The sequence below is a fragment of the Eptatretus burgeri genome, chromosome 6, assembly GCF_056783735.1.
Source record: "Eptatretus burgeri isolate ZD-2024b chromosome 6, Ebu_testis_v1, whole genome shotgun sequence".
NCBI classification, from domain to species: Eukaryota; Metazoa; Chordata; class Myxini; order Myxiniformes; family Myxinidae; genus Eptatretus; species Eptatretus burgeri.
In genome coordinates, this window is record NC_140966.1 from 96,150,451 (window position 1) to 96,174,962 (window position 24,512).

Here is a 24,512-nt window from a genome sequence, read left to right on the forward strand (position 1 = left end):
AACCTCTCCCCCTCCTCCGACCCGACCAGGTATCTCCCTTCTCTTCGGTTGTTACAAGTCCGTGATGTTAACCTTTTAAAATTCTGAACGCCAAGTGAGGAAGCAGCACGTCCCATTTTTTTAAAGTCTTTGATATGACTCGGCCACTTCGAACCAGTGACCTCCCAGACCTGCAAGTTTTGAAAATATCTGCAGATGAAAAAATAGTAATAATAAAATGCATGTACAACATTCACACTGAGTTTTGGGCAAGGGGGACGTAGCAAAAACAAAGATTTTCTTTGATCAATTCAAGATCAATTCAAATGGAGTTCTCTCCCTGGTTACTCCCTTCTCTGGAATGACAGACCTGAGCCTCGTCCTGGTGGAGGAGTTGCTCTCTTCTTCAAAGACTATATTCCTCACTCTCCATGCACTGCCCTCACTCCCCCACACCTCCAGGAATACCTCTGGCTACAGCTTCTCCTCCACTCCCACCTCATGTTTATACGTTTACTGTACCGTCCACCTAACAGTGATGTCTCCATCTCCACCTCACTATCCAAAAACATGAACAAACTTCTATCCTCTCATACAAACTCTCTCTTCCTCATATGTGGTGAGTTCAATTGTCATCATGCCAGTTGGATAGGTGTGGGTACCTCTCTCACCTGTGATGGCACCTCAGCAAAAGCTTTCTGCGACTCAATCGGTCAACTTCCCGACCCGGATATCAACCAATGGTACTCCATCTCTTCTGGATCTTATTTTGACAAATTTCCCTGACAATATCTGCTGTTCTTCCTCCGCTCCAATCGGTTCTTCTGACCACGTCCTTGTCAAAGTGGACATCTCTCTGGCTGTTATCAGAGAACCACCTCACTGCCGTCAAGTCTGGCATTTCACTCAAGCCGACTGGAAGGGTCTCCAAGTAGCTATCAAACTTCGAGACTGGTCTCCTATCACTACTTTCTCCAACATCAACTCATCCTGGGAATTCTTTCAAAGAAACTTGCTCTCCCTCATGCACAGACTTATCCCCTCTCGTCTTCAGTTGTCCTACCCTTCCTCCTACCCATGGAACACTGAAGCTTGTGGCGAGGCAGTTGTCCTAAAAGAACTTGACTTTGCCTCATGGAAAGCAAACCCAACTGAGGGTAATCTCAGTTCCTTCCATAAAGCTCAGAACAAGTGTTTATCTACCCTCAGGAGAGCCAGAAAACAACATCTTTCTCAGCTCGTCTGAACTCTCAAACCTCTCTCCCTCCTCCGAATCCTGGTGGCGACTAATCAAATCTGTTTCTGTTGTATGTTCCCCCTCCATCCCATCCCTTACCTCAAATGGCCGCACTGCTGAGACCGCACGTGAAAAGGCTGAATGCCTAAACTCGGTGTTTGCATCGAAATCTTGTGTCCAAAACCCATCGTTTTTTGTACCCACCTTACCCAGTCGCACCCAACTGTCCCTGGACTCTGTGTCCTTTTCTCCTGACAAGGTGGAGAGCTTGCTGTCAAACCTCGACTCAGATTCTGCAACCAGTTCAGACGGCATCAGCCCACATCTCCTAAAAACCTGCTCCTTTGCTCTTGCTCACACTCTCTCTGTTCTATTCACCCTCTCATTTGCTCAAGGTCATCTGCCATCTGCTTAGAAATCAGCAAACATCACTGCCCTGCATAAAAAGGTGCAGAAACAGATCCCTGTAACTACAGACCAATCAGCCTTCTCCCAATCATCAGCAAGGTTATGGAATCCATCATCGCTTCAGACATTAAATCCTTCCTCTTCTCCAATGGCTTGATTTCCGATCATCAATTTGGTTTCAGACCAGGTCACTCCACCCTGGATCTGCTGCTTCTGCTCTCCCAACAATGGATGGAGGTACTCATTGCCAGACATGAAATCAGAGCCGTATCCCCAGACATATCGCGTGTTTTTGACAGTGTGGCACCCTACCCTGCTCACCAAACTCTTCCTATGATATCTAAGGCCATCTCCACTCGTGGCTCGCAGACTTCCTCTCCTGTCGCAGTCAACGTGTGGCCCTAAATGGAGTTCTTTCATCCCTTCTTCATGTCCAGGCTGGAGTTCCTCAAGGTAGCGTTCTGGGCCCTGTTCATTTTCTGGTTTTCATCAATGATCTCTCCGACTCTGGAAAATCCTCTTTATCTCTTTGCTGATGACTCCACCCTCTGCCGTACCATCAGTCATCCCTCAGACCGGCAAGCAGCAGCTTCTTCGCTCACTGCAGATCTGGATAAAATCACAAACTGGTCCAACACGTCGAACATGTCTTTCAATCCGGATAAATCTCACACTCTCACTATGTCTCTCCAAAAAGACCATTTGGAATCCTCCTCCCCCCATCCACTTTCTCAACAATCCTCTTAAAGAAGTCCTTTCTTTCAAGCTTCTGGGTCTCACTATCTGCCATGATCTTTCCTGGGAAAGCCACATTTCCAACCTGGCCTTTAAAGCCAGTCGCCGACTGGGAATCCTCCATCGTGCAAAGTCCTTCCTCGGCCCACCTGAGCTCCTGACCACTTGCAAAGCTTTCGTCCACAGCCCGATGGAGTACTGCTCTACCCTCAGGGCTGGTGCTCCTGCCTCCCACCTTTCTCGGCTTCACGCTGTGGAAACCAAGGAATTTCGGATCATTAGCATCTCCTGTGATGAGGCCGAGTCTTTGGGCCTCTCACTCAATCACCGCAGGCAGGTAGGTGGTCTTTCTGTCTTCTACCATCTCCTCTCTTGTCTCAGCCCCCCCTGCTGTTTCTGTGATTTGTCCCCACCACATTTCCACAGGGCGCTCAAGGTCGGCAAACAACCCCCTTGTGGTAAAACTACCAAAATCACGAATCACTGCTCACCTTCACTCTTTCATTCCTCTTTTTTCCCGCCTTTGGAATAAACTCCCTCACTCTGTTCAATTCCATTCTTCCCTCCAGGCCTTCAACACAGCTGTTCATCACCACCTCTTATTGTCCCCCATCCAAAACCTCGATATTTTATACCCCCTTAATCTACCTCCTTCAAATTACCTGCTTTCCTTCCTGAAAGTCCCTGTAATGTCAATCTTGTATACCCCATGTTCCCCACCCAATCCCTCTCCCTTCCACAGATCTCCTAATGTCTCTGTTCCCCAATGTTTTGTCCTTCCCACTCTCACCCTCCTGTCTCATGCCCCCACCCCCTGCTGTGCCTTGTGTGTTAGCTCTCATACGAGCCTCGACAAGGTATACAAAAAAAATATCCCCATTGCAGGTATCCACACACCCAATAATTCCACCAATTTAAATTGCACTAACAACCGAAACTTGTGGGCTGCCTCGTTCATATGACCTCTTCGGACAAATTAGGTACAATTAATTTGCTTAAGGAAATGGGCAAAGTCATCTCACATCCCACAGTTCACATACACTTCTTTTCCTCTCCAACCCTTAATGTCTCATCCTCTACCCTCCTTCTTGTGAACACAACATGTAGATGACCCGCAAAGTATGGAGATATCCTAAAATGAAACAATAGTGGAAAAGAATGGTGCTTAAACATAGGTATGGCGAATAGGATCCTGACCCAGCTATAAACTGTCATCCTGGTGTTTCACAGGCAGGGTGATTCATCAATGTGTGTGCCGTCCTTTTGGCGGACGTTAAACTGGGTGTCCCAACTACTGGCATTAATTGGTGGACGTTAAATACTCCAGTGTCATTCGCGAAGAGGAGGTGAGCTATCGCCGACACCTTGAACAAAGTACAAATTCCTGCTAGTCCAGGAGGAGCTGAATAGTTTGACCCACCACTACTTGTAATACAATATCTTTTAACTTTTTTTTTTAATGTTCCGACAGCATCCCTCAACAACAATCACAAGACTTTTTATATGTTGTTTCTGACTGCCCCCCCCCCACTCGCCCCCCAATCCCTTCCCCTCTCCAGCAGCTTTTGCATCGACACATTTGTCCAAGAAGAAAGGACTATTCAGTTTAAATATAAACTTTATGATGCAACGTCCTCTTGTGCAATGTGCCAGTGTAGTGGTTTTCAGCTGGCTCCTGTTATGTTATGATCAAAGGCAATTCAGAGGCAAGCACAACAGCGCTTAACTCTCTTGCTCGTCTCAATATCAATAACTACAAGCAAAAAGAGGAAATAAACAAATAATTTTTTTCACCTCCCCGCCAAGCAGTATCTCTGCGCCAACTCCACAAAACTCTCCGATTCGTTCTCCAAGGGGTTGAGCTTCTCTTTGGCGTCGCAGCGCTGGAACACATTCAGCACACTGCACACACTGCCAGAATGCTGCTGCGTCAGACTCGCATCGTACGGCTCGGGAGCCTTACGGATGAAGAAAAAAGGATTTCGGCGATCCCCAGGTAGAGCACGGCGGGCCGGGTCATTGGCGGAGAGGCCCTCTTTTGCAGCGAAGGCCACGTCCCCACGAGGCCCGAAGCAAAGTGCTTCTGGGTTGGCACGGTCGGCCGGGCGCTTGGCGTCCTGTGTGCGACGGAGAGAGCGTGCCATAAAGTCTGAATTTTCTCACCCCCCCCCCTCCACTCCACTTAAAAACAGCACATTTCGCCGGCTTTTAGCTAACGGTTTGGCTTGCTTGGACGTAGTTGAACATTTACAGATTGCTATAATGATTGCCTGGGCAGTTTCTGAGGCAAATTGATGTTTGTTGGCATTGGGCCCATGTCTCAAAGGACAAAGAAAGCTATTTTCAAAAAAAAAAAAACCCCACAAATGAACAACCTCTTTTGTGTATTTGTCTGCCCTCCGAAACACACTTCAATTATCCCTCCCGGCATTTCTCTTTATGTCTCTCGTTGCCCGATTACAATCGGGGGTGGAGATTACCACGATCATGCACAAAACAACATTCATTTCGACCGTGATGACACAAGTCCTCCTATCGTGCCGTCCCTTGCTTTACCCAGTCAATTGTAGTACACAAAACGCATTCTTATCAAGAGCAAATAATTTTGATCAATTTGTGATTTACGGAATGTCATGGGAAGAGTTGCAACAGTTGTTCCATGTCCACGTGACGATGGATTCGCAGTATCCATGTAAAAAGGTACCAAGAATCACAGCACATACGAAATGTTGACATTCTGGGGGTGATGCGTGGTGATTGACGGTAAGACCCTCTATATGGTAAGATTATAAAGTTACCTTTGTGCGAGTTGTTCTTTCTGCACTACATGTTAAACCAAATGCACTGCAATGGTGGACATGGGTTGGACAGCTCATGCTGTGCACCATGTTCACCTGTGGAGGCCATATTTATCTCCATCTCCAGTACCGCATTGCAGGTACGAGCATTATTGCTGGCATTAGTACGGTGGAAAAGAACTGAGCCAAAAGATGCTCACCCGAAACTCATTGTAGGATCAAATAATAAACCTAATGCGCATCCTTACTATAATTCCGGCTCGGTGTGTGTGTGTGTGTGTGTGTGTGTGTGTGTGTGTGTGTGTGTGTGTGTGTGTGTGTGTGTGTGTGTGTGTGTGTGTGTGTGTGTGTGTGTGAGTGTGAGTGTGAGTGTGAGTGCGAGTGTGAGTGTGAGTGTGAGTGTATGTGTGTGTGATTGTCGTGTGCTACTCCTCCTACAGTTCTGGGTTGATTACATCCAGACTTGCTGCAGAGGATCATCACAACCCCAATTAATGTTTAGGAGGGTTTTTATCTTTGCCAGTGGTCTTGAGGAGGAGGAGAAGGAGGGGACGGATGCAAATTCTCGATGTAAATGTATATCATGAAGCGCCGCCTCCATGTCGGGGAGGGTATTACAAGTCTCCACCATTTACTGTACAGTATTCCTGTCCCCACGTTTTCCAGGGTAGTGAAGTGTTTTGAATTATAAGCAGTAGGTATGTTTTTGCTTCTTGCACGTAACTCGTGTTTTTAAAGTTTTTTTGCCTCTCCTGAGCTATCAGTTGCCAAAACACCGCCCAAATAAGGGTATGCATCAGAAGAACGTGTTGCATGCTTGAAACAAGATCACCTGTAGGGCAGGTACTCTGCTAGTTTACAAATAATAATTTGGAATGGAAAGTATGTTTTGAGAAGCATTGGCTTTTAATGTGAATGGGAGAAAATGAAGGGGAGGGAAACAGAGAAAAGGAGGTGAAGGTGGGGATGGAGGAGGAGGAGAAGGAGGGATTGTGAGATAGAGGAAGGGGGTGGGTGGGAGGTGAAGGCAGTGGAGTGGAGGCAGGGAGGAGTGAGAGGGTGGAGGTAGGGATAGGTGTGTCAAGTGTGAGTGTCAAGAGTGAACCGGGTCAGGGAGAAGAGTGAGGAGTTGGGTGTTGGTGCTGAAAATGCGACGAAGAAGGGGGAGGGGATGCGAGGTCATAAAAATACGAGTAAGGGGTGTGTGTGCATGTGCGTGCGTGTAGGATTATGATTATTTGTGTAGTAGGTCCAGCAGGTCAGCCAGAGCAGTGCTTAATGACCAGAATGTCTCAAACTGATCAAGATGCTACTATATCTGCCAGGAAGGCAGTGGTTCAGAGGAAAGGTCCAGCTCGGTAGTTTGAATGTGGGATCAATGGAGGGGAGTGGAGTCGAGGTGGTGGAGATGATGCAGAGAAAGATGTTGGAAGTTTTGTGAGTGCATGAGACCAAATGGAAAGGGGACAGGGTGAGGAGGTTCCAGAGAAGGACTTCTGCTACGCTGCGAAGCTCAGTGTTGGATGCTTTGGATTGAAGCTCCACTTAAAATGAGTGAAACGACACATTTTGAAAAATTTGAATTCTTCTTAATCAGATCTCAACATGACCATAATGCATATGGTTAAGTTGTTTAGACTTTCTTTATAGAAGCAGATGATTTGTAATACTGGATATTATAGGGTTGTGCTCTATGATACACATTTACAAAGAGAGAATTAGAGTCTTCCTCCAAGCCTGAACTCCCTCCCCAAGATATGCTATCTCAACAGAAATCAGAGTTGGGGTAGTCTGGAAAATTTGGTTCAGTAGTTTTTTTTTCAAGCATTTATAAAACAAACAAACAAATACATAAACAAATTCACCTTTATAGTACAGACTAGCAGAGGCCACCCGTCGCTTCACTGATGGACCAATTAGTTGTCCTGTTTGCCAAAAATTGCTATATTGGCCACGATAGCATCACTTTGCTAACTCAAAACAGCTTCTAAGGCCGTGGCCACACAGCCCATGTTACTTCCCTCACAAACTTGAATCTATACCCTGAGTTTGGGGCAAATCAGTTCACTGGGTGAGTCACAACCCACCCTCCCACCACCCATATACATCAACCCCCCCCGCCCACATACACACACACCACCACCACCCCTCACCTCAACCCTTTCTTCCATCCCCCAACGCTGGCCACAAATCCCTTGCTGCTCCAAATGTTTCCTTCACACAATGACCGGCTCCCTCTGGTTATTATTTTTCTCACTTTGACAAGCCCCTCCATTTGGGGGCGAGAAGCAGAAGGAAAGGAAGACAAAGTTACCCATGCATAGAGTGCTTTAACCCCCCCCCCCCCCCCCCGTTCGTCCTGATGTCCCTTCCCACAAGAAATGTCACACATGATGACACGCTTTTCAGGCCACTCCGCTTTGGTGACGGGGACGAGGGGAGGTGAAGGGAAGGATGACAAATTTACCGGTGCGAAGACTACTTTAACCTCAGTGTTGCCCAGGTAAAAAAGGAAATTGTAATACCCTCTGCCACCACCACCAGGTGGCGCTACACGGTACACATTTACATATAGAATTTATGCCAAACCCACCCCCCCCCCCCACGTGAGGCCGCGGCCACATCACCTATGTTACCCCCCACATAACATTGCATTTATACCCCGAATTTGGAGTTCGTAACTTAAAAGGTGTGGCCGTAACAAAGCCACAGAGAGAGATAGAGATAGAGAGATAGAGAATGGCATTTATACATATAGATGACATTAAATATCTCAAATATAAAAATACGTTTTTCCCAAATGACAAACCAACAGTTTTTTTTTTTTTGTTTGCTTGGTGTTTTTTTTTTCCACCATGAAAGCTCAACTCTACTTTTTCTGACTTCAACAAAACTGCCAAATTAAGGCACAGCCAGTAATCAAAAAAAATATAAAAAATACAGTTCCGGGTGAAACAAAATTTGGATGAGACCACTTGTATGGGGCTATTAGATTGTGGGAATCTGACCACAACTGACGCATATCGCACGCACCTTGAAAATGTGCTGAAAGAGAGTGCAGTCTTTGGCACCAGATAGCAGTAAGTGTGGGTCATGGGGCAGTCGCCATGCAATGCCAGTCGTCACATCCCGATGCTCCTCAAAAGCAGCAAATGGTATGAATGGCCGGCGAACATCCCACACATTAATGGTGTGGTCCACCATCATGGAGCATGTGGCTAAGTGGTAGCGTCGCTCAGGGCGCCATTTGACTCGTGCGACCGAAGCGATAGTCTGCACACAGAAGAGCTCGCGTGGACGTGCACTCGCCATGTCCCAAACCTTCACCATCTTGTCTCGACCGCCCGTTGCGAGCCAACCCCTGTACACACCAATATCACAATCTTAATGCAACTTAACGGTCACTGAAAATTACTCCCATGGCAAATTGGAATGATTAGAGCAATGTTTTCCAACTGGGGATCTGGGACCTCTGGCGATTCTCAAGCATCTTATCGGGGGTCTGCAAAGGAAATTGGAGAAACGACAAAATTCTTGCAGAGCGATTGCCAAGTGGCTTAAGCATTCAAGCAAACACTCCATTTGAAACCATTGATAAGGAATGGCTGCCTTGGAAACTGAACACACCCCAGGTTAGGTTTATGATAAAAAAAAATTATAATAATAAATAAGACACCTCCACAGTTATGTGTATACGACGAGGGATGTTAAGCCACAACTAAATCAATTAGATAGCTCACAGAACACCTTACCCCGCACAGTCTTGAGAAAAAAGGACATGGGCAGGGACTGCGAGCCTGAATGTCATGTGATAAATGACTGTGAACAATTACAAATACAAACCCAAACACATGTATATAATCGGTAAAACGACCAGCAGAATTGAACATCGAACCTGTCCTCTGGGTGCCAATCACAGGAGAAGACAGGCCCGTTGTGAGCGGTAAACATTCGTTCGCAGCGATCGGACCTGCGGAGGTCCCACAACTGCACGTTCCCATTCTCGAAGGACGCCGCGAAGGCGAAGTAGTCCCGCGGGCTGAACTGCACATCCCGTACACTTTCAGACTGTCCTGCACCATTGCACCAGTTTTCACTCAGCCACCAAGCACAGACAACACATCAAATTCCCTGCTCGACTTCTACTACTTAATCAAGCTTCCTGTACTGATGTGCATTTATTAAGTGGACTGAAGTCCCACCGTTGAATGTGCAGACACTGTCTTTACGCCGCAGGTCAAAGCACTTCATGGAGCCATCTTGGGAACCACTGAGGAGCGTGTGAAGTTCTGCCTGATGGAAGCACACCTTGTTGACTGTGCGTTTATGTTCGGCAAACAGTAGTTCCTGTTTGTTGCGGGAAGAGCGGCTGAGGTTCCACGTAACAACAGCACCGTTAGTTGCAGCTGTTGCCAAAAGGTTGTCATCCAGCTGGTCTCAGATCAAGGAAAGGTAGGAAGAGAGAAGGAGTGGGGGGTGGGAGGCTTGGGTGAAGATGTCATTCATGCACACTTTCCAGTACCAAACTGAAACCAGGAAAAGTTCAAAGGGGAAAGGGAATTGCGGTGATACCCCGTACTGCACGACCCCACTGTGTGGATTCACTTCAGCGAGAGCTAAATGTTCAGTTTTTAATTACCTAAAAAATATAATGTTTTTTAAAATCCATCAAGTGAGTTAAAAGTTAAAAGTTTAAACGTACCGCCTCGACAGAGAACGTCACTGCTCGTGTTAGCATCACCGGCAGCCAATCAGAGCCTATCTCTGAGCGCGTCTTAACCAATCAGCATGCTCGTTGTAGTCTTCCTGCTCTGTGTGCCACCATATTAGTAATTGTGCCAAAAGCCTTGATAAAAGCCGGAAGTGTCAATAATAGGGATCATTCTCGAGTTGAAATTGAAAGTGTTAAGGCAGATGGAGTTGCACGTTAGTGCCACTGCAGTTGGGTGTGAATTTGTTTTTGGGAGTCATCTGGAAGGACAATTGTAAAGCACAAAGAAAAAAAATTAAGTGCCTTAGTCAGTCCATGACTCCTGCAGTTGCTGCAAAATTAATGAGATCTCAAGAGTAATTTAATAGAGAAGATGGAGAGACTTTTATCTTCCTTGATTGAAGACATGAATTGGTGAGCTACTTGTTTAAGCCAGGCAGACATTATGGCTAAGTTGTGGAGTTTATACGATGAAGTGAAAGAGCAGGAAGGTGAGGGATAAGGTGCTGAGTTTATATGATGAAGTGAAAGAGCAGGAAGGTGAGGGATCTACAAAGGAGACGGTTAAGGCCAGTCGAGGGTAGATTGATAGATTTTAGCGCCGCAGGAAATAAGACAAGGCTCCCCAGCTGAGCTAGTTTTTAATCTTGACAAAATTTGGCTTTTTTTGAAGAGGATGCCTTCCTGTATGTATATTTCCAAGGAAGTGGCATGCCTCTGGCATCAGGGCAGCGAAAGGCAGTCAGTGGGCAAAACACTAGCTCCAAGACACCTCATTGGTAAATGTTCAAAATTTACATTTTTTACAACTCATTAGTAATACTAATTCATTTAATTACAGTTTATATTCATACATATAAATATATATATATATATATATATATATATATATATATATATATATATATATATATATATATATATATATATTTATGTTGTTTTTCATCTCTCGGCTGCTCCCGTTAGGGGTCGCCACAGCAGATCATCCGTTATGATCCGCATACTGATTTGGCACAGGTTTTACGCCGGATGCCCTTCCTGATGCAACCCTGGTCGCCTCTTACGACAGGGAATTTGAATGGGTTTCGCCATGATTCCGGCTGCCCTACACCCTCTCATAGTGCGGCCCAGCACAGAGCCCCCGTCCTCAAGCGATCCTCCAACCCAAGCCTCCGAGTCGCCGGATTACAGGCGCACGCCACTACGCCCGGTATCTTCTTCTTCCTCTTTCGGCTTGCTCCCGTTAGGGGTCGCCACAGCGGACCAACCGTCTCCATTTCGCTCTATCCTCCACATCTTCCATTGACACTCCAACCACCCGCATGTCCGCCCTCACCGCATCCATGAACCTCTTCTTTGGCCTTCCTCTTCTCCTCCTGCCTGGCGGCTCCATCTTCAACATCCTTCTCCCGATATACTCCGTTTCCCTCCTGTGCACATGTCCAAACCATCTCAATCTCGCCTCTCTCACTTTGTCTCCAAACCGTCCTACCTGCGCTGTCCCTCTAATATACTCATTTCTTATCCTATCCATCCTCGTCACTCCCAACGAGAATCGCAGCATCTTTAACTCTGCCACCTCCAGCTCTGCTTCCTGTCTTTTGTTAGTGCCACCGCCTCCAAACCATACAACATAGCTGGTCTCACTACCGTCTTGTATACTTTCCCCTTCACTCTTGCAGCTACCCTTCTGTCACAAATCACTCCTGCAACTCTTCTCCACCCACTCCATCCTGCCTGCACTCTCTTTTTCACTTCTCTCCCACACTCTCCGTTACTTTGGACAGTTGATCCCAAGTATTTAAACCAATCCACCTTCCCCACCTCAACTCCTTGCAACTGCACCATACCACCACCCTCCCTCTCATTTACGCACATGTACTCCGTCTTACTCCGACTGACTAACATTCCCCTTCTCTCCAGTGCGTACCTCCACCTCTCAAGGCTCGATTCAGCCTGCTCCCTACTCTCCCTACAGATCATGATGTCATCCGCGAACATCATAGTCCATGGAGACTCCAGTCTGATCTCGTCCGTCAACCTGTCCATCATCATTGCAAACAGGAAAGGGCTCAGAGTCGATCCTTGGTGCAATCCCACTTTAACCTTAAACCGGTCCGTCATTCCTACCGCACACCTCACCGCTGTCACACTGTCCTCATACATATCCTGCACGATCCTCACATACTTCTCCACCACTCCCGACTTCCTCATACAATACCACAACTCCTCTCTTGGCACCCTATCATAAGCTTTCTCTAAATCCACAAACACACAATGTAACTCTTTCTGGCCTTCCCTATACTTCTCCATCAACATTCTCAAAGCAAACATCGCATCAGTGGTGCTCTTTCCTGGCATAAACCCATATTGCTGCTCACAGATCGTCACCTCTCCTCTCAACCAAGCTTCCACTACTCTTTCCCACAACTTCATGGTGTGGCTTAACAACTTTATCCCTCTGTAATTTCCACAGCTCTGCACATCACCCTTATTCTTGAAAATCGGAACCAGTACACTTAATCTCCACTCCTCTGGCATCCTCTCACTTTCCAAGACTTTATTAAACAATCTGGTTAACAACCCCACTGCCATCTCTCCTAAGCACTTCCATGCCTCCACTGGTATACCATCTGGGCCAACCGCCTTTCCACTTTTCATCTTCTTCATAGCATCTTCGTCACATCCCGATGTCCTACGTCTAATGAATACCGGTTACCTAATGGTCAAGTGATCTAATTACTGGGGGACATGCCCTCGGTACACCTTGTTCAAACTATGTCACCTTACCGGATCAGATGCATCCGAGTGTAACTGCCCAGGGACGTACCGGCTCGGAAAACAGATCGTTGGGGGATAACGTCCCAGCTAAGCTTGGATACGAACCATGCTGGATCAATGAAGGAAAAGACGAAAACGAGCTGGGAACATTTCTACACAAGCATTCATTTACACTCAAGCGAGGAAAAGTATGTGGCACAGTGAATGGGGTTTATTATTATATACAGCAGAGATAGCAAGGAATTTGTGGGGTGCGACAAAAGGCAAGCTATTTACAAAAGCAGACTTATCCTGTTCGAACTTCTCCAATCTTAACTTATGCTACGACAGGCGCCATCTCACACACACACACACACACACACACACACACACACACACACACACCCGAAGAAGATTAGATAGCCAGAAGGAAAGAGAGCAGATGAGGACTAAAGGCCTCGCAATACCTGGCGTGATCGGCCAACCAACGCAACCCAGTATGCTTTTGGGGAGGGAGGAGGGAGAAATACTGGTGTCGAAGGTGTGGGAGTGGGAGGTGTGGTGTGGTGTGGTGTGGTGTGGTGCAATATGGGGGGTGTGGCATCATGAGAGAGGAAACTGTGATTGCGAATCTGTAATGGATGCTCTTTTGTGCATCCAGAGAGGACGAGATAGAGGGGTGGAAAGAGAGGGAAAGGAGAGAAGAAGTGTAACGTAAAAGATTCCGAGCCTAGTCATACATAGGCTTGTGAGTGTAGCGTGTACCTCTGTGAAATGCTATGCTTGAGCGATCCCACTTCAAGAGTCGGCACGTTATCTCCTGCTTAATCACTTTGCCGGGGCTCGTGTAAAAGTGTGCAACCCACTGGTCCCAGAAGAACGTCTGTCGCACACCAACCCCGAGTGTCGCTGCAGTGACAGGCAGACAATGAGGAGCAGTGAAGAGACAGCGGAGCAGAGAGGCGATGGAGAGGGCGAGGTAAACAGGCGTAGACAAAGGTGAGGCAGACATGCAAAAAAATGAGAGGGCGGAGGGCTTCATCCACCTTTTAGGTGGAGACGATCCGCCTTTTAGAAGCCCCGGGCGAAGGGTGGGGTGACAACCCGAAGCGACGCACCATGACCTGAATCACGCTTCCCTATTGGACTACGGTGATCATCGCCCCGCCTTGCCAAGCTCCTGGGGCAGGAAGCGGTCCATCCGCACATCTGGCACGACGCGGCCCGGAGCCCCGCACCAGACTCCCGGACCGCCCCCCCCCCCACCCCCCATCGCCACCTGTCCTGCCGTGTTCTGGTTACTGGACGAGGGTCGTGTCGGTCCCATGTGCCCATTCAGGGCATCCCCGGCGAGATGCGGTTGGTGCTGTAATGTGCTTGGCTTGTCCCCACGTCACTTGGTGCGGTGCTTGGCAAGTGGCCTGGGCCGTGCAGCAAGCCTGTTTGGTGGCGAGTTGAATCGATGCAGAGGTGCGAGGAGGCGTGGGATGATTATTCCTGTGTGCAGGAGATGTTGGTGGTCGAGGTGGTGATTTTTTGGGTGAAGAAGGGGTGAGCAAGGTGAGACGCCATTGTAAATTGGCACACAGATTCGAATGAAAGGGCATGCTATGCACGCGCCGGGCAGCATCTTTATTCATGTTGTGAGTCTTTCACAGGTGGCTGCTTGGTGCTGTTATTCATATCATGTGTGCATTTGCTTGCTTGCTTGCTCGATTTGATTTGTACCATGGAAAAAAGGAAAGGGTTGGAATGGAAGAGAGAGATATAATTAGACCTATCTATAAGACCCACGCAACAAACTTCGTCCCGTTAACCCACAAGACATGAGGGGGAGATCTGACTGCACAAAGACTAACCAAATAACTGCCTGGGGATCATTGCATGTTGGGCACCATTGCCTCAGAAGAATGTGGTTTTGCAGGACCGCAACAATATGTACGTGTGTGTATATATGTATATATATATATATATATATATATATATATATATATATATATATATATATATATATATATATATACATACATAAATATGTATGTATGCATATACATACATATTTATGGTACTGGTGCTCATTTCGCCGACCTCGGAAGGATGGCAGGCTGAGTCAACCCCCTGGTGTTTTCGACTTGGTTTTATATATGTATGTATATATATATATATATATATATATATATATATATATATATATATATATATATATATATATATATACACACATTATATATATACATATATTAATCCAGTGTCCCAACAGGGCTTGAACTCAGGACCTCTTGGGTCCCAAGCCACTGCCCTTACCACTGCGTCAACATTAGGCCTATAAATATATATATATATATATATATATATATATATATATATATATATATATATATATATACACATACACGCATACATACATAAATATATATATATATATATATATACACATACACGCATACATACATAAATATATATATATATATATATATATATATATATATATATATATATACATATATACACGCATACATACATAAATATATATATATATATATACGCATACATACAAATATATATATATATATATATATATATATATATATATATATATATATATATATATATATATATTACGAAAACTCTCATCATATATGTATATATATATGTATGTATGTATGTATGTATGTATGTATGTATGTTCAGGAAATACAGCCAAAACAGTACACGGTAGCGCAAAAATTTTCGGCCCACCTTACTCACCATTCTCCTGCGGTGTACAGTCTCAATTTTCGTTCAAATCATTAAAAAATCAATTCCCGATTCAGTCAGGTACTCTTCGGGATTATTTGATCAATGCAAACAACCTCAGCGGTATAGTTCACTGGAGCTATCATCTTTTTTCTTGAAATGATGTTTTGCATCAACTGCTGTCACAACAGGAACCCAACAGGTGCAAGGGTTATCTCGTATATTACTAAAACTCTCATCGTGTGTGTGTGTGTGTGTGTGTGTGTGTGTGTGTGTGTGTGTGTGTGTGTGTGTGTGTGTGTGTGTGTGCGACCCGAAATACAGCCAATATGGTAGACGATAGCGCAAAAATGTTAGGCCCACCTTACTCACCATTCTCCTGCAGTGTGCAGTATCAAGTTTCGTTCAAATCGGGCAACGAATAAATTATTAATAAATCAACTCCCGATTCAGTCAAGTACTCTTCGGGATTATTTGATAAATGCAAAAAACCTCAGCGGTATAGTTCGCTGGAGCTATCTTTTTTTTTTTTCTTGAAATGATTTTTTTTTCAGCAACCGCTGTCACAACGGGAACCCAACCCAACGGGTTCGCGGGTTGTTGAGATGTGTGTGTGTGTGTGTGTGTGTGTGTGTGTGTGTGTGTGTGTGTGTGTGTGTGTGTGTGTGTGTGTGTGTGTGTGTGTGTGTGTGTGTGTGTGTGTGTGTGTGTGTGTATATATATATACATACACATACAAAACATGTGTATATATATATATATATATATATATATATATATATATATATATATATATATATATATATATACACATTTACATACATACGAGGGAAGAGGGAGATGAGGAGGTCGTGGATCCTTGACAGCCTTACAAAGAATTATCCTATGGGACTTAACATACAGTTCCTATAGAAAGTCTACACCCCCTTTCAATTTTTTTTTTTACCTTTTGTTCCCTTTTAGCCTGGTATGGGATTAAATTACATTAAATCAGGCTTTTTCCTCCTATATTTACACATCGTAATCCACAACTTCCAAGTGAAAAACAAATTCTACAAATTTCAGAAAATTAATGAAAAGTACAAAACAAGAATATCTTCCTTGGATAATTATCTTCTAAGTGTCCACCCCCTCATAATAGCAATTGTAAATGAGCTCAGGTGTAACCAATCACATTCAAAATCACACACCAAGTTAATTAGCCTCCAGCTGTGATAAATTGTCGCAATACTGATTGTTTCAGAATATGATCAGCTGTTCTTGTAGGTTTCCTCTGCTGGGTAGTGCATTTCACAGCAAAGACTCGACCATGACGACCAAGGAGCTTTCAAAAGACCTCTGGGATAAAGTTGTGGAAAGGTTCAGATCAGGGGATGGGAATTAAAATATTTCATTCAAAGGCCTTGAATATCCCTTGGAGCACAGTCAAGACAATCATTAATAAGTGGAAGGCATATGGTACCACCAAGACCCTCTCTAGATCAGGCCGTCACTCCAAACTGGATGACCAAGCAATAAGGAGACTGATTAGAGAGGCCACCAAGAGGCCAATGGCAACTTTGAAAGAGCTACTGTACATGCCTAGATGGCAAAGACTGGTCACTGTGTGCACATGAAAACAATATCCCAGCACTCCACAAGTCTGGCCTGTACGCAAGGGTAACAAGAAGGAAGCCATCACTCAAAAAACCCCACCTTGAGTCCCATTTGAGGTCTGCAAAAACACTCCAGAGATTCTGAAGCCAGGTGGCAAAAAGTTTTATGGTTCCACCAAAATCAGGATGGAAGTTTTTGGCTTAAATGCAAAACATTACGTTTGGTGCAAACTCAACACAGCACATCACTCAAAGAACACCATCCCTACTGTGAAGCATGGTGGTGGCAGCATCATGGTATGGGGATGTTTCTCATCAGCAGGGACTGGGGCACTTCGCAGGATAGAAGGGAAAAAGGATGGAGCAAAAAAAACATAAAAGTCTGAGAGGAAAACCTGCTGCCCTCTACAAGAAAGCTTAAATTGGGACAGAAGTTCACCTTTCAGCATGACAACGACCCAAAGCACACAGCCAAAGCTACACTGGAATGGCTAAGGAACAAAAAGATAAATGTCCTTGAGTGGCCCAGTCAGAGCCCCGACCTAAATCCAATTGAAAATCTGTGGCATGACTTGAAGATTGCTGTTCATCAACGCTCTCAATGCAACGTGACTGAACTTGAACAGTTTTGTGCAGAAGAATGGGAAAATATTGCCCAATCAAGGTGTGCAAAGTTGGTGGAGACCTTTCCCAACAGACTCACAGCTGAAATTGCCGTCAAAGGTGCTTCCACCAAGTATTAACTCAGGAGGGTGGACACTTATCCTCCCAAGATATTCTAGTTTTGTATTTTCAATGAATTTTGTGGAATGTGCTTTTCACTTGGAAGTTGTGGGTTATCATGTGTAAATAAAGGTGGAGAAAGTTTGATTTAATGCAATTCCATTCCAGGTTATAAGGAAACAAAAGGTGAAAATTTTGAAAGGGAGTGTAGACTTTCTATAGGCACTGTGAATCTGCGATTTGCCAGGCATTTTTAAGTCCAGTCAGGCTTTCTTCCTCTTCTTCTTTAAAGGTCACAATTATTCCCACATTGTCATGGGGATTGGCCAAGGGAAGCTTGGCCCAAGTCTTTCACGTACTAGCTCGCCAAGCCGGACGTTCAACTCAGCCAAGGGTAGGAATTTGGAATTTGTTCAGGGTGCCGGTGATAGCTTGCCTCCTCTTCGTGAAGAACACCGTGGAACCTTCAACGTCCACCAACTAATGCCGGCAGACGGGGCGCCCAGTTGAATGTCCATGTGAGGAACGAGGGACGAGGGACGGCACACACATTTATGAATCATCCTGCAGGCCACTCAGGATTTAAATATATTAACTGTGTAAATCCGTCACGTGGTTCGTAACTCTCATAGCTGTGAAAATTCAATGAGAAAATACACAATTTTTTAAGCAAAGTTTCTTCTTCCATACTGTGTGTGTGTGTGTGTGTGTGTGTGTGTGTGTGTGTGTGTGTGTGTGTGTGTGTGTGTGTGTGTGTGTGTGTGTGTGTGTGTGTGTGTGTGTGTGTGTGTGTGTGTGTGTGTGTGTGTGTGTGTGTGTGTGTGTGTGTGTGTGTGTGTGTGTGTGTGTGTGTGTGCATTAACAAGACAATCATTAATACCAAGACCCTCCCTAGGGTACTTGCTTGCAGGCATGTATGTGTGTATGTTACAAATAAATTATCAAGGCAAAATCAATTATGGCCATCTCAAAGGTTCAGTGCAACAAACGTCCCATGTCTGTGTTCAATACCTGATGCCATGCAACGTCAGAGCAACTGTAGTTGACTGATGTCCGACGTCCAACCCTCAGATTGACCTTCTCCACAAATGCCTCCTCCTCAATGGCAAATACCTTAAGGATGTTTCGCCCTGCCACAACCACCTGTCAAAAGCAGGGCACCAGAAAGTGAAGGCCATTTTGGAAGCTGCGCCTTATCTTTCACGAATGTGGCAAAACTAATGAAAGGTGCGCAATTGCACCGGAGCTCATTCAAGGTATCCCCCCATAGGTATCATGCAATTGCTCATGCAAGGTATCATGCAAGCTCATAGATTTTTGTTCACTCGCACCTGCGAAGATCCATGGTTAATAAAAACACAGAAGTAAACTGTGGATAAACAGAGCTCCAGAATTGTCGATAAAAAACAAAAAATAAATGTATAAATAAACAATACAAAAGAAATAGCATAATAATAATAATAATAATAATAATTAAAATCTTTACTATAATTCACGGACTGGTGTTTGTGTGGGTGTGTTTGTCACGCGACTTACTACTCCTACAGTTTCGGGCTGATTACATCTGTACTTGCTACATCGGACCAGCATGACCCCAAATAACGTATAGGGGTGTTTTTATCTTTGATGGTGGTTATGGAAGCAAATTCTCTATGTGAATGTGTATCGTGTCATGCCGCTTCCAGGTATTCCTGTCCCCACGTTTTCCAGTGTAATGAGGTGTTTTCAATTATAAGCAGTCGGTATGTTTTTGCTTCATGCACATAATAACCTGGTTTTTTTTGTTTTGCCCATACACCATTCAAATAAAGGTATGCATTAAAAGAACGTGGTGCATGCTTGCAACAAGATCGCTCATCGGCGGATACTCTGCCACATAATCTATCTATAATTCCAGCAATCTCTGTGCGTCTGTCTATCTGTGACCGCTGTTTCTCGACAACCACTGGTCCGATCTAATTGAAACTTGCCAGGTATATTGCTGGGGACCTGCGGATGTGCCTTTTGAAGATTTGATATTTATCGGACAAGCGGTTCCCAAGTTATGGCCATTTATTTACCAAGCCAATGACAGGACACGGTGCCATGACGTCTGATTGACGTCACAATTCTTGTCTTTTTTTTTTTTGCACGTACGGCCACGCGAAAGCGAAGGAACGGCCTGTGTGGTCATTCTTTCTGGCACACAGTTTGAAAGTTTTTTTTTGCACGTACTAGTAATAATCATCATTATTATTATTATAATAGATAATAAATTTTAAAATAATAAATAAATAAATAAACCAGAAACAACAAATCCCGCCCATTTAAGGCATAAAGTTATTTTGGGGATCAAATTTAAATTTGATACATCCTTAACCTGAATAATGATTATAAGGAATAGAATAAGGAATATTTTAGTCCTAGTTTGAAGTCAATTAAAACATTTTTGAACGAAGTTATGACCGTAAAATGATTTTGACCTTTCAAGGCCACGTAAGGTCAAAGGTCATGGGGTCAAATGAAAGCCAATAAAGGACTTGATATGTCTTCCAAAGTAAACACGCATATTCCTAACCTTTTTTGATTTATAATGGAAAATTTGTAATTTTGACCGATGACCATGACCCCCAAAACTTCGGACCATACCAATCTTCACAAATATGCATTTTTCACTATAGGACTGGGTAGGATTATAAGTGACAAATAGAATAAGGTTCACTATAAGCTTAGTTTGAAGTAAATCAGATCATTTTTGACGAAGTTATGAGTGAAAAACGATTTTGATCTTTTCGTGACCTTGACCTTTGATCCAATTGGACCCAAAAGTTAATGGGGTCGTCCAAGGTTCATTGCCCACCTGTGGATTAAATTTGATAGTGTTTGCTAAAGCCGTTTTGCCGTAAAGTTGCTAACAGACAGACAGACAAACAAACCGGACGATTACAATATCCCGCTCCCTCCCTCCGGGGGGCAGGATAATAAGCTTGAGAGCAATCAGCAAAACATTCAACAACATGCAGCGTATAAAATGCATTTTGTATGACGTTGTATCGAAATGATAAACCAGGCAAATGCTGTGACAAACTAGAGAGTTCAAAGAACATCTTACTCAACACAGTCATTTATTTATATACAATGTCAAGGTTGTATTGTGTATATAAAATTGCATTGGATATAAAATTGACATTGTGTATATATATATATATATATATATATATATATATATATATATATATATATATATATATATATATATATATATATATAAATATATATATATATATATATAAATATATATATATATATATATATATATATATATATACTCAGAAAGAGCGAACACACAGAACGTATAACAAGGGGAGGGAGCAAGAGACAAGAGGGATGGGAGAGGGATGGCATGGGGTAAATGAGATGGACACTGCAGGGACTTTCAGGAAGGAAAGAAGGGAATATGAAGAGGGTGGGTTTGGGGTGGATTAACGGGGGTAGAAAAGATCATGGTTGTGGATGGGAGACGATAAGAGGTGGTGGTGAACAGCTGTTTTGAAGACCTGGAGGGAAGAGTGGGATTGAAGAGAGTGTGGGAGTTTGTTCCAAAGGCGCGAAAAAAGAGGAATGAAAGGGTGAAGGTGGGCAGCGATTCTCGATTTTGGTAGTTTCAGCAGAAGGGGGTTGCTGGCAGTCCTTGTACACCTTGAGGAAACATGGGCGAGAAAGATGGCAGACAGAGCGGGGGCGGGGGGGAGGTCGGAGAGATGGTAGAAGACAGAAAAACCACCGACCTGCCAGCGGTGAGAGAATGAGAGACCCAAAAACTCAGCCTCACCACGCGAGATACCAATGATCCTAAATGCCTTGGTTTCCACAGCGTGAAGCCAAGAAAGGTGAGAGGTGAGAGGTGGGAGCACCAGCCCAGAGGGGAGAACAGTACCCCCATCAGGCTGCAGATGAAAGCTTTGAATGTAGTCAGGAGCTCAGGTGTGCCAAGGAAGGACTTTGAACGAAGAAAGATGCCCAATCGGCACCTGGCTATGGAGGCCAGGCTGGAAATGTAGCTTTCAGAGGACAACTCATGGCAGATAGTGTGACCCAAAAGTTTGAATGAAAGGAATTCTTCAAGATGATTGTTGAGAAGGTAGATTGGGGGGGGGGGTGAGGGTGGTTCCAGACAGTTTTTTCGGAGAGACATAGTGAGAGTGTGAGATTTGTCAGGATTGAAAGACATGTTCCACGTGTTGGACCAGATTGTGATTTTATTTGGTGAAGAGGCTGAAAAAAAATAATCTCCCCAACTTTGTTAAAATGTGATCGGGACAAGATTATTGCTTGATCATCATTACGTGCTTTATTGTGAAACTTTCCCGAAACCCTTCATCAGGAGTTAAAAAAAAAAACGATCAGCAAATACTTTAGCAAGTACTCTTACCAAGAGGGCTCATAAAGCCTTCAGTATTAGGTCTTTAGTTTCTAGTTTGGTGATGTAAGGGTGACCAAAAATTACCAACCAGAAACGCATCCTCAATTTATAATATTATTTATATCAGAAAACTGCTTTCAATTTACGCGAGAGTCTTTCGGAATGCATCGCGAGCGTTAATAGGGGACGAAGTGAACTGTATGCTTTGCAGCAGCACTGCTTCATTCAAGAGAGAGTAACAGGCAAACAACCCTGTGAGAAGAACAGACCAGGTCCAACGAACAGAAACCAAACACCACCATGGACGCAGACGAGAGACACAGAGAGAACAACTGAGAAAGAAAACGGGACAAATACAACAACTCATGAAAAGGAAACCGAAGCCCAAAACTAAAGAAGCGAATAATATAAATGTTGGAGTGTCAACGGCTCAACCAACGTCGAGATAGTCACGGTGGGAGGTTAAAGTCCCGCGATGTCCCGAACGGCTCAACTCCTCAAGAGACGTTTCGAATTCATGGCGGACAATGCGTGCATGGCTAGTGAGGAGAGACATGAAAACATTCAAGCTTTTTACAACCAATGGGTTTATTTCCCAAACCACAATAAATAAAAGGAACCAGGGATGATGTAATCGCGAGGAGACGATGGCAGGTTGGGAGGAAGAGGATGCAATAAATAAATAATTATATCAAATGAGAATAAAAATTAATCAAAAGAAACGAAGGCATCGCACTCTGGACTCGGTCGCAGACGGGGAAAATGGAACAAAAACCAGGGGACTCAGCTCTGGCAGCAGCAGTGACAGGCAGGTAATGAGGAGCAGGATGACGAGGCGAGGAGGAGACGAAGCACATGGGCAAGTCGACGAAACGTGGCAAGGCAGGAACGAAGAAATGGGCAGAGGCAGGTAGGATGAATAGGCACAGGACGAAGACAGGCAGGCAAGATGACCTCCTTAAAACTCTCCTCTTCTTCCTCAGACGAACCAACTCTCAGCCGCGTTCTCCTCAGACATTCTTACTCTATCCTCTCCAACGCTCTCTGACCAACTGCCCATTTAGCTCCTCCCTTTCCTCTCTCTGGGCAACACTCCACCCACTTGGGAGGTGTCTATAACTCTGCCCCCCGAAGGCATTCATAGCTCCGACCCTTGGGATGCAAAGAATGCTATTCCCCTCATTCTCATGCAGAGTCTCCCGGCACCTCCCGGTTGAGGTCGATATGGAGGTCATACACGCGATTTCCTTCACCATAATCCCTGACTATCTATTACCACACACCACCCCCTGTATGGTGTACATGCAAACAAGACAATGCTAAAGCTAACGTTTCCCAACATTGAGATGGCTATCTACTCACACACGGACCATGCAACTCCACACATTCCTATCTACTAGATGGTGATATCTAAACCCCTCCCCCCTTCCAGAAACGTAACTACACACACACACACACACACACACACACACACACACACACACACACACACACACACACACACACACACACACACACACACACACACACACACACACACACACACACACACAACCTCCTGACTTATGGTGAGCATCACCGCAGATTATGTCTCTCACGGTAAAATTGCATAATCTGCAAAGAGCAACCATCCATCAGCCACCCAGACTATTGTACCCACCAATGGAAGCCATTCAATCAGAAAAGGAACGTGATGCGATCGGCGGGTCAATCAAAACATGTGGAATGTGACGAGCAACCCCCTCCCCCCTCCCCCCACCGATCTCCAATGGACATAATCCTCGACCAAAGCATCACCTCCAACCCAGAGGCCTCGGCCCAGAAACTCTGTCAAACAGACAAAGATTACATGGTCAACATCAGTTAAACATCAGACGGAGCCGCCTATCCAGATTTCAGGCTTATTTACCCTCATCAGGACGGTGTCGGACGACATCCAATGGGGATCGAGGGACTGCGACTCACACTCCAAATGTTTTGATTTACATACTGATCACATCACGTACCTTCTGGTTGAATGGTTTGCATTAGCGGGAACAAACTGGGCCCTGTTCTTTTTCTTGTTTTCATCAATGATCTCTCCGACTCTGGAAAATCCTCTATATCTCTTTGCTGATGACTGCACCCTCTGCCAGACCACCTGTTCGTGTCAACCTCAGACCGGCAAGCAGCAGCTTCTTCACTCTCTACAGATCTGGGTAAAATCACAAACTGGTCCAACACATGGAACATGTCTTTCAATCCTGACAAATCTCACACTCTCACTATGTCTTTCCGAAAAGACCGTCTGGAACCACCCTCCCCCCCCCATCTACTTTCTCAACAATCCGCTGGAAGAAGTCCTTTCATTCAAGCTTCTGGGTCTCACTATCTGCCATGATCTTTCCTGGGAGAGCCACATTTCCAACCTCGCCTCCAATGCCAGTCG

The 24,512-nt window shown here is 44.8% G+C and overlaps 1 protein-coding gene across 1 annotated transcript in view; it reads right to left on the reverse strand.

Annotated features, from left to right (window-relative positions):
- LOC147025396 (GATOR2 complex protein WDR24-like) overlaps positions 1–23,102 on the reverse strand; it is a 41,354-nt gene extending 18,252 nt beyond the window's left edge. The window contains exons 1-8 of the mRNA XM_085887078.1: positions 23,078–23,102; positions 22,821–22,866; positions 22,524–22,623; positions 18,694–18,825; positions 9,360–9,588; positions 9,053–9,230; positions 8,191–8,518; positions 4,154–4,476 (exon numbers count right to left, since the gene is read on the reverse strand). Coding sequence (XP_085743204.1) covers positions 4,154–4,476; positions 8,191–8,518; positions 9,053–9,230; positions 9,360–9,588; positions 18,694–18,825; positions 22,524–22,623; positions 22,821–22,866; positions 23,078–23,102 — 1,361 coding nt within the window. The remainder of the gene's footprint in view (positions 1–4,153; positions 4,477–8,190; positions 8,519–9,052; positions 9,231–9,359; positions 9,589–18,693; positions 18,826–22,523; positions 22,624–22,820; positions 22,867–23,077) is intronic.
- Positions 23,103–24,512: the final 1,410 nt, after the last annotated feature.